General features: G+C 45.9%; 1 protein-coding gene across 1 annotated transcript in view; it reads left to right on the top strand.

Annotated features, from left to right (window-relative positions):
- The first annotated feature begins 585 nt into the window (after window positions 1-585).
- Dram1 (DNA damage regulated autophagy modulator 1) overlaps window positions 586-11,500 on the top strand; it is a 33,763-nt gene continuing 22,848 nt past the window's right edge. Inside the window, exon 1 of the mRNA XM_051206353.1 lies at window positions 586-895. Within this exon, the coding sequence (XP_051062310.1) occupies window positions 765-895 (131 nt within the window). The 5' untranslated portion in view covers window positions 586-764. The remainder of the gene's footprint in view (window positions 896-11,500) is intronic.

Below are 11,500 nucleotides of genomic sequence, written 5' to 3'. Positions count from 1 at the left end.
CTCCACCACTGAGCCGCATCCCCACCTTTAGAGGCCGTCTCAATAAGCTGCCCAGTCAGGCCTTCAGCTTGTGATCCTCCTGCCTCCGCTTCAGTAGTAGCTAAGCACCAGGGATGCCACGGCACCCTATCATCAAACCTGGCCACCACGCGATTTGCGTTTCCAGGTACCTATCACCTAGGCATGTGTCACATCCATGCCCAGTGACCTGGCAAACGTCACTGAACCCCTGCAGGCCCCGCTCGACCCGATGGGGTGGGCATCTGTGACCAGACACTGCAAGGAAGGACGTCCCGTGGGTGCTGGAGAGAGGCTCAGAGGGAGACCCCGAAGGAAGGAAGGAGAAGCTGGGAATCCAGCCCAGCCGGCGAACTCCAGCAGGAGCTGGCCAGCCCCGCGGGTCCCGCCGCACCGGCCCGACACTGTCCCAGGCAAAAGCGAAAGGAAGCGCAGCGGCCCGGCGTGGCCTGGCGTGGGCGGGGAGGTGGCCGCGCGCTCCGGCTCCGCGGGACCAGGCTGCCGCTTTGTGACTTCACCGGTTTCGCAACAAGCCTGGACCGCCCGCGCCCCACCCACCCGGCTGCCCGTCCGCCCTCCGCCCTCTCGCCTCTGAGCGCTTCCCTCCCTCCGGGGCTGGGCCTGCCCCGGCTGTCGCGGAGCCTCCGTCCGCCACACGTTAGCTGTCGGTGTCGTGGCCACCGCCTCCAGGCAGCCCGCAGCAAGCCGGCTTGGTGGCCCGACGAGCGCGGCGAGCCCTCTCCGCGATGCTGTGCTTCCTCAGGGGGATGGCCTTCGTCCCCTTCCTCCTGGTGACATGGTCGTCCGCAGCCTTCATCATCTCCTACGTGGTCGCGGTGCTTTCGGGGCACGTCAACCCCATTCTCCCCTACATCAGGTGAGGGGCAAGTGGGGCGTCAGGGACCAGGGGGACCGGGTCCGTGGGGAGGGAAGGCCAGGCACAGGGGCATCTTCTAGAGGAAGGTGTGACAATGAAGGGTGAGCTCCGGCACGCCTTCCTCCGGGCCAGGATAGAGAGTCAGGGAGCGCGTGTTGGGTTCTGCCTTTGTGAGCAACTGCAGAGAAGCATTTGGAGGGCAGTCAGAGGGTACCCGGGTATGTGATAAAATCTTGGGAAGAGCCTTGCCTTCATTGGTGGCATCGAGGCAAGGATAGTTCCGCTTTCCAAAAACTCCTGAGCCTGGATCTCACTGTGTAGCCCTGGCTGACCTGAACTCTAGGCTGGCCTTGAACTCACAGAGCCACCTTCCTCTGCTTCCCTAGTGCTGGAATTAAAGGCGTTCCGCACTCCCCCTGCCCTGTGCGACCACACCTCTTCCCTCCCGGAACTTAACAGATTTTAAATGGATGAAGACACAGCCACAGGACATTGGTGTGAAAGCTACCAAACCACAGCAGTAGAATTCTCACGCTGGTCAGAATTCATGACCTGGTCACCCCCTGTGTCAACAGCAACACAAATCTGCTTACTGCCAGAGCCTTAGGAGTCACACATTTAGGATGGCTCTACCTCAGACTCCCCTGGACCGGATGCCTCCAAAGTCAGAACCCTCAAGCTGTCCAAACTGTGGCATTTCTACTTAATGTTTCCTATTTAGTCTCAGTCTTTCCTGAGGACCACTTTATCCATGGCTTGATCCTCTTTGATGGCTCCGTGTGTTTAGTGACGACAGGAGTAGCTTTGTCCTTGGACGAACTTTGGTAGCTGGTCCTGGGTCCCTGAAAGCCTTGGCAGGGCAGCTATGGCATCTGGTAGTCACAGGTACCAGTACCTGTTTTCCTTTCCCCATTTCTGAATCAACATATACTCCGCTTGACATGTTATCGCTTCTGACAAGAATAACAGCTACGGTTTTCCTAGATATGAAGTTCATTCATAGATAATATATGATAGGGGTTGGCCAGACTGGAATCTATGTGTCTGGTGTAGTTATGAATGATGCTACTCTAAAGCGAACCTCAAACAGGAGAAGACCATGTTGTGCTGGAATCACAGACATTCCAACAAAGGGGATTATATAGACTAACAAGGAAAGCTTTAAGGCGTGCCGAATTATGGGTGGGACACAAAATCACAAGACGGACAGACCCCTTATTGCTAGGAACTACAAGCCAAAGCAAACAAAAGGTTGCCCAAGTGTGTCTGGGGATTTGGGTCATCGTTTGCCTTCTACCTTTATAACAGTGGGGACACTGGACTGTCTGTGAGCCCTTGCTAGAAGGGCCAGATGCAGGTAAGAGCTAGACATCAAGAAGTATGTGGCGACGGTTTGCCTAGCATGCACAAAACCCTGGCCTTAGTCCCCAGCACTGCAGAACGTCAAGATGGAGGAAAGTAAAAGTTTTAAAAGCCCTCTGCAGGCAGAGATCTGAGCCCAGGCTGCTGTGTACATAGTGAATTCCAGGACAGCTGGGCTACAAAGAGAGACCTTGTTAAAACAAAGCCTCTGTATTTACCACTTATCTCAGGGGGCCATCCTCCCCCTCCCCCACTCCTGTCTCCTCTCCTCTCCATACATCTGTACGTCCTCAATCACACTGGCTTTCCTTTCCATGTCTTGATTTCTGTTTGTTTGTTTTTGTGAGGCAGGGTCTTGCTATGTGTCCCAGACAAGCTTCATAACTGTGGCAATCCTCCTGTCTTAGCTCCCTGAGTAACCATATCTAACCATGTCTCCTCCTCCTCGAAACTGGGCAGCCCTCTGTAACTCATCCAAGTAGCTGGGATAAAACAGCCCCTGAGTCCGGCTCTCTCCAGTTTGCCATTGCTTGTGATACACAGCAAGTGCTCTGCTACTGAGCAGTATCTACAGTCCTTCTCGTGCTGTAGACACAAGTACACCTCTTTACATTACAGAGTCGGCCATCTAGACATCTACAGGTTTTCTCTATTCTTCCTTCAAACACCATCTTAGCAAAGCCTGCCCTACTGATACCTGGAAGGGTAGCTCAGATTTAAAACTGCACCCTACTACTCTTAGACTCCTATAGCCAGTTTGCAAATACGTGTGTGTGTGTGTGTGTGTGTGTGTGTGTGTGTGCGCGCGCGCGCACAGGAGTTCCGTGGCATACAAGTAGCAATCAGAGGATAATTTGGAGTCCGTTCTCTACCTAAGTTATGTGGTTTCCAGGGATCAAACTTCAGTTATCAGGCTTGGCAGCAAGCACTTTCACCATCTTGGAGGCCATGAGCTTGCAATCACATGTGTGGTTCACTTGTCATCACTGGCCTATGGGTCTCCAAGGACAGCCACAGCTATAGTCCAACTGCTTGAAGGCAGCAGAGGACAACCACGTGTGTTATTTCACCCCAGCATCCATTGCCTTCCAACCAATCAGGAAGACAAGATCCATGAGAGCTCTGAAAGTAGGTGTTACTCAATGATGGAGTACTTGCCTCGTGTCTTCAAGGCTTAATTCCCAGCTTCACATAAACGCATGTATGTATGGAAAAATGCTCTCCTCCCCAATCTGTTTGCTCCAGGTCATGGTGGACCCCTATTAGATAAGACCAGCCAATTGGGTGTTTGGTTGGTGATGTGCAGCTTCTCAGGATGAGCTCCCTTTGCTGTTTGGCCATTGTGGTGGTCTGGTATTTTTAGCACATTTATGAAATATGAGGGGAAACCATTTTCTAGGTTGACCTTAACGTCAGCTTCCTTCTTATCAGACAACTTCTCTTTGTGAGACTGTTGGTCTTGGTTTTGTTTGCCTTTTGAAATGAAGTCTCAAGTAGTCTAGGCTGGCCTGAAACTTGATGTGAAGCCAAGGATTACCTTGAATATTTATTGATCTTCCTATCTCCACCTCTCAAGTGCTTGGATACTAGGCATGGACCACCAAGCCCAGCGAGTAACACCGGTATTCTTTAATATGTTGCATAAATGTTCAGATGATTCTGAGACATGGAAGGATACTGAAATTCATACATACATAAAATAAACAATAATAATAAAGAAAAATAATTCCAGTTGGGATTCACTGATAACACTATTGGTGAGGTTTGGGGGGAATTCCATTACTCCTGGAATTGTAAATTTATTTAAAATTTAAATTATTATTACTAATGGGTGCTTTGTCTGCATGCATACCTGGTACTCAGGAGACTAGAGAAAGTGTTGGGTCCCCTGGGACTGGAGTGACATTTGGGGTTGTCAGTCTCTGTATGGGCTGAGAATCAAATATGGGTCTTTTGGAGCTGGGTGTTGGTGTCCTTTAATCCCAGCATTCGAGAGGCAGAAGTAGGTGGATCTCTGTGAGTCCAGCCTGGTCTACAGAGCTAGTTTCAGGACAGGCTCCAACAAAGCCACAGAGAAATTCTGTCTCTAAAAATCAAAACCAAACCAAACCAAAACAAATATGGGTCTTTTGGAAGAGCAGACAGTGTCCTTAACCACTGAACCGTCTCTCCAGCCCTTGCTTTATATTATATGGAGGGAATTCAGTGAAAATCTATGAAAAAGACAAATTCAGTGTGTGATATGACAGTTGCCCTTTGGGGAGGGAAAGTATCCTACAGGTTTGCCTGTCTGTAAGGTTGCTGGAACTGTTTCTAGCTACTCATTTAGTTATTTGCTGTGCATGGTATGGAGCAAACCCAAATCAAAAGTGACAAGGTCTCTCCCACTGAGCTACAACACTGTTTTCAGTAAACTTGGAAACCATTTAAATAGTCATAACAAAGAACTTACTAAACAAATAGATTAGCCAAAGAATGCAGTGCTTCAAGCTTAGAGCTGTCAGGTGGTTTCTTACCTTTGGAGCGCGTCATGTCCAAGATATATTATTGCATGGATAAAAAAGCAAGATGCAGAACAAAGTGTGCCATTTTCAGTTAGAAACAAAAGGGGAGAGAAGCAAATACACTTGTATCAGCTTGCATGAAGATTAATAGGAAACTAAGTACGATAGCGCACAACTTTATCTCAACACTCAAGAGTCAGGGGCAGAATTGCTGTGGGTCTGAGGACAGCTTGAGATAAAGAAGACTTCAAGGACAATCAGAGAACTAGGGACTAAGAGAGGAGCACGTGCTTACCCAGGTGTGGCGGAGCATACTTTTAGTCCTCAGCACTCAGGAGGCAGAAGCAACCAGATTTCTATGAGTTCAAGACCAACCTGGTCTGCATAGCAAACTGCAGGATTGACATACAAAAAAACAACAACAAAAACAAATATACCCCCAACAACAACAACAACTTTTCCCCCCAAACAAAAACACAAACACAAACAAAATGCTGGCCCTGGATCACCAGCTCATCAAATAAAGAGGCTAATAAAAATGTTTGTGGCAGAATGCCGTTGACGTCAGTAAGACATTATAAGAATTTTCTTGACATATTTTTGTATGTTATCAATATTTTAAACAAATACTTAGGATCTCTATCCTATGGTTCAATTAAAAGGACCAGACTGGCCACATGTAGTAAGTTGGAGTAGTACAAAGCAGTATTTTTGTGTGCATTATGAACCTGCTAATGCATGGGTATCAAACCCAAAACAAACAAAAGCCTACCTCATAGGAGTAGGCCACACTCCTATGCCCATTCTCAACCATGGCAAACTCTCCCCCTCCAGGCTCTCTATCAGTTTGCCTTTATGGGCTTCAAACAAAAGCCTACCTCATAGTTGTAGGCCACATTCCCATTCTCAACCATGGCTAACTCTCCCCTCCAGGCTCTCTATGAGTTTATCTTTATGGGCTTCTGATGATAACATCCAGGCTGCCTCTTAAGCCTTCCTTGGAAGTGTCCTTGTGTTTGCCATGTGGTCCTACCCTCTCACAGTTCTGTCAGTTCTGGGTGCTGGCCTGGCCTCTTGAAGTGCACTTCAAGAGTTTTTGTGGGGAGTGTGGTTTTTGCTAGACAGCTTATGCGGTCTTTGAGCACCTATGCTGTTCCCCATGACCATAATCTCAGCTCAGTAAACAATGGCAGAAAACCCGGCTACCTAAAAGACATAGTCACATAGTAAATGACATAAAAAAGCTCAGTCAGGACTTTAATTTCAGAATCAAAATTATGGCTGGATGTGGTAGTACACTCCTTTATCACAGCTCTGGGAGGCAGAGAGGCAGGTGCATCTCTGTGACTCTGAGGCCAGCCAGGACTACATAGGAAGAGCCTGTCTTAAAAAACAAAACAAAACACCCTCAGACTGGGCGTGGTAGCTCGTACTTAAAATCTCAGCACCTGAGAGTCAAAGGGAGGTGAATTCAAGGCCAGCCTGGGCTACACAGTGTAATAACGCAAGTGAGCCTGGGAAATGAGACCCTGTTTCAAAACCAAAGGACCCAACACAAAAGTAATATTTGTGGTGGTTTGAAAAAAAATGGCCCCCCAAAGCAGTGGCACTATTGGGAGGTGTGGCCTTGTTGGAGGAAGTGTGTCACTGTGGGGGTGGGCTTTGAGGTCTCATTTGTTCAAGCTGTGCCCAGTGTGGTTTTCAGTTGACTTCCTGTGGTCTACACGATGTCGCACTCCTCTCTAGCACCTTGGCTGCCTGCATGCTACCATATTCCTTGTCATCATGATAATGGACCGAACCTCTGAAACTGTAAGAGAGCCCCCAATTAAATCTTTATCGGAGTTGCAATCATCATGGTATCATGGTGTCTCATCACAGCAACCTAACTAAAGCAGTTTGCTACCTAAAACAAAATACAAAAAATAAAAAAAAAAAAAAAAAAGGAAATCTCTTTAAAAACTTGCCCAAGACCACAACATGAGTGGGAAGCCAGGCTGAACATCTAGTCAATGGACACAGTTAGGACCTCTGCTGTGATGGTCCATGTTACATTTCCTTAAGCACATTTCCATTGCTATGTGAGCATAGCATTGTATGCTTGCAGTCAGGGTTTTGCAGGCTTTTCTGGAGCCATTGCTGAGGAGTTTGGCTAACGATAACTCTTTAGCATGTTCATGGTAGACTGGTATGTCCAGAGGCCTTCAGAGTGTAGATCTTTTGTTTTCAAGTTGAGGTTGAAGAATTCAGGTTTGAAAGTTAACAGTGAACCCAACCCTGGACTAGGCAGGATTTTTTTTCCTTTTTGGAGGTAGACAGAATTCATGTTATGTCCTCCAGGGTGGCCTCAGACTCCTTCCTGGTCCTCCTGCCTTAGGCTCCTAAGTAACCGCTGGAATTCACAGGCACTTGCTGACAAACTTAGCCAGTCCAATGCCTTTATATTTATTTACTTATTTATTGTATGTGGTAAACGATTGAGGATGCATGCACCCAGAGGCTTGTTCCATGTAGACAGGGTCTCTCTCCCTCACTGAACCTGGTATTAGGTTAATCTCCATTCGAAGGCACAGCATCTCCAATCCCCGGTTAAGCCATCACCTTGCTAATGGGAATCACATGTATTGAATGATAAAAATCATGGTTTGTCCATGCTTGGGAAAGTCTTGCACCATCATTGTATTGTTCGAGCTTTAAGAGATTATTCATTGCCTTAGCATAAATTTAGTTCGGAGTATGCTCCTCAAATTGCTTGGAAGTTTCCAAAGTTGGCTTAATTTATATTAATGTAAACACAGGAAATGTGGTCATGATTGATTTCCCAGGTATAACTTATTTTGAAATTACTGGCTTCAACAACTACTAACCTTGGAGCAAAAGAAAAATTACTTCTGATTGCTATCATAAATTCCTTCTGAACAAGAAGACCAGTGAGGTCAAGCATGCTGGGAAGCCATGTAATATAGAAGGATATGTTGGAAGCAGGATGGAATTATTTCAATTAGACTAGAAAGCAACTGGTTTGGCCTCTTGGTGTTTTGAAGGATTGGTTCCTGGTCACCCTGGGAATAAAAAATTCTGAGGATACTGAAGTTGCTGGCTGCTCAAATGCATCATATAAAATAGCATAAGGTTGCATACATCTTGACACATTTTCTTGCATACTTTGCCATCTCTGCACTATTTAGGATATCTAAACAAAGTAAGTACTATGAAAGTACTCGTTGAACAGTGTTGTTCAGGGGATAACGACTAGAGTATTCAGTGTACTGAATTTGAAATGTGTTTTGGATTCTTGTTTGGTTGAATTCATGCATTCAGTAGATATGCATATAGATGCAGATATGGATGGACAAATGGTCTACCTCTGCTCTTGTGTGCTATCATTTAATTTGAACTTATAAAGAAAGATTTTTGTTAAAAAAGGTTCACCAACAAAGACTTTTGGCTGTCCTTACTGTTTCTACATTCATTGCATTTCCACATCTGGTGGGATTACTCAATACTTATCATGTGATATGTAATATCAGAGACTTGACAGATTTATGAAGAGTTCTGTTTTTCTTTTTTCTCCTCTTCCTTCCTTCTCTCTCTCTCTCTCTCTCTCTCTCTCTCTCTCTCTCTCTCTCTCTCTCTCTCTCTCTCTCGCAGGGTATTGCTATGTGGCCCTGGCTAGCCTAGTATTTAATATGTGGCTCTGGCTGACCTTGAACTCACACAGCTCTACTTGCCTCTGCCTCCTGAGTGCGGGGATTTAAAATTTACAGCACCACACCCAGCATGAAAACATTTTTCCGTGGTAGTAAGAATTCCTGTACTTCTTCTAAGTTAGCACACAGAATGATAAGTTTAATTATGGAATGTGAATACTACTATATTTTGTTTTTATTTGTCTCTTTCCTACATGACACCTCCGTCCCCCATCCCTTCTGTCCTTGTCTTTGTGTGCCTTCTCCCACTTCACCCTTCCATTATCTGCTCACCCCGCCCTCCCACGCTTCCCAATGATATTATCTATAACTTTGTATATATGGCAGTTTTGGTTTGCTGCTTAGAAAAATTTCATGAAGTATTCTTGAGAGAAAATTGGCTCGTGTAATTAGGTACCATTTTATCTGTGAATAGAAAACCCCAAACCTGACAATTTAGGAAACTGTGACTCAAATTGTATCTCAAATAGTTTTGGGATTTGGGGATGGGGGGGGGGGCGGCAGGGCGGACAGAGTTTCACACCATAAGCCTAGGCTGGCCTTGAACTTGAGGCGATCCTCCGTCCTCAACCCCTCATATGCTGGGAATATAGAGTGAGCACTCACAGTCACTTCTTCTTGATGAATTCTGATTGTTCCTAATTTAAGTGATAAGCAGATAAATATAATATTATTTGTAAAGTCACAGCAAAGGTGTTGTTTGGTTTTTGTTTGTTTAAGTAGATGTAGTGCTGACAGCTTCCTGTGGGGTGGAAAGTTATCTGAATATGAGCCTAAAGGGTGTGAACTAACGCATTGTTGATAGGTATTGTGCATTCAGAATCCTGGAGAAAAATTAGATAGCGCACAGCATTGCTTGTCAAAGAGACTTTTAAATTAACAATTAAATTGTTATTGAGGAGCACAGAGTTCGCACCTACTTAATCCCTTCCTAGTATACAGTAGAGGCATAGTGGGTCCCTTCTCATTACCATGGGGATCTTTCCCATGGAGTGCTATGGCCAGCGAGCAGGACCTCTGAAAGCCATCTGTGTACTTCTCTTTATAACTCTATGCTCAGGGTCTGCAATTCTGGTAGCCTGTTTCCCATATTGGAGATATTTTCCCCCAAGGACTTGGCAAATGCTAACAAATCAAGTGTCTTCCAGAGTTGGCTGTTAAGCGCTTGTTGGCACATCAGTGGCTCCTTTCTGCTACCCCCAGTCATTCCGATGCCTTCATTTGAGTGCCTGTGGCAACCAGGGAACACTAGGCATAGTTTCCTCTGTAGCTTGAACAAGTTGTGAAACCTCTCAAATACCCAATCTCTTCCTGAATAAAATGGAATTTATAGAAGACACCCCCATACACATCCAACTAGGCTCCTGAAGGTGAAATTACAAATAGTAGAGTAGATATAAAACCACGTCTGGTGCATAATTAATATTCTATTAGTAATATATATTAGGTCTTTTTTTCCAGAGTCTTCTGGAGCTCAAGCTGTCCCTGACCCATAGCTTTCCTGGACGTCCCAAGTGCTAGGATTACAGATGTGTGTCCACCAAATCTTGACTAGTCTTTCTTGGGGTGGGAAGTGAGAGTCATGCATTCAATAAACACATATGTAAATATGTTATTTAGAGAGTGCTTTATGTCCTGCCTGTAGGCATGGGTTTGTTTGTTCATCTATTTATTTATTGTCCTATTTTCAGTTGAGACCTTCACATTAATCACAGGCTCCACCGACGAGCTACATCATAGCTATATGGTTTGAAATAGATAAACAAGAATAAAGTACCATTCTGAACCTCTGGCCTTTCAGATCACATGTTTGATGCCATGTGGACCGTACATACAGGCTTTTGATGTGTATTTTGGTCTGCCATCAATAGAGGAGTACCCAAGTCTAGTTGTCTCATGATCTTTCAGAATGTTTTTATCCCCTAGCCACACACTTTCTTGAATATAATCCCATTAGGTCATTCCCTTCACTTTCCAAACACAGGCACACATCTACTCTAGCTCCTGTCCCTAGCACACCTAAGGCCTAAGGTGGTCATGAGTGACAAGCACTGTGCCGTGTCTCACTGGGGGTTGCTTTTTCACACCCTCAGGCAGAGACAGGAAGGCTTGATGTTCTCATCAGACTAATCGTCTGGCAAATGTGTTGCCTAACGGCTGCCTCTGCCACATTCTCTTCCTGGCTCTTCCCCCCACCCCCACCCCAAGTCCACTCATCCCTGGTTTCACGAGGGCACTCTGCATGTGGACAGCCTTCTCCAGGCCTCCTGAGTGTAGGAAGTAGAGTGTTCTGTCCTAACCGGGCTCTGATGCCAACAGGGAAACAGCAGGGAGTTGAGGTGTTCCTTACCAGCCACTCTTAGCCTCTTTAGATCCCTTTGAAAGTTAGAGGTTCCTGCTTTCTGGACACACCGGCTTCTTGTAGAGTTTTTCTTGCATGCTTGGCTTGTGTCCTTTCAAGGTGATCAGTTTTCAACATATACGTTTCAGAGCTGTTTTTTGTTTTTAAAGTGGAAGCAGCCTGAACCCTTGCAAGTCATTACATGCTGGGAGCACCTTTGTCATTCATTGTTTTACCCTGGAAAGGGTGCTTGTGAGCTGCTTGACATTTTTCAACCTGCCACCAACAAAAAGAAAACAGAACAGGCCAAGCACTTCCTATGAATGGAATTGGGCACCTGTGCGTGCAGTCTAACCCCGAGCCATAGTCTCACTCCTCAACACGCTTTCTGGGACACCTTAGTAACAAATTGCATCTAAGACCTTGTTGTTGTTGCTTGAGCCAGGGTTTCTCTGTGTAGTTTTGGAGCCTGTAGCTCTTGTAGACCAGGCTCCTCTGGAACTCACAGAGATCCACTGGCCTCTTCCTCCCAAGCACTGGGATTAAAGGCGTGCACCACCACAGCCTGGCTTGAAGACTTCCTTTTTTTAATAGGAACCTCTTTTTGTTAGGATAATTGACCCAATGGACATACCTTCAATATTCTAGCAGGCATGCTCAACCCATGGCCCTAGGGCTGCTCATAGCT

Source organism: Phodopus roborovskii, unplaced genomic scaffold (genome assembly GCF_943737965.1).
Source record: "Phodopus roborovskii unplaced genomic scaffold, PHOROB, whole genome shotgun sequence".
In the NCBI taxonomy this organism is placed as follows: Eukaryota; Metazoa; Chordata; class Mammalia; order Rodentia; family Cricetidae; genus Phodopus; species Phodopus roborovskii.
This window is presented reverse-complemented; position numbering and strand designations above follow the sequence as displayed.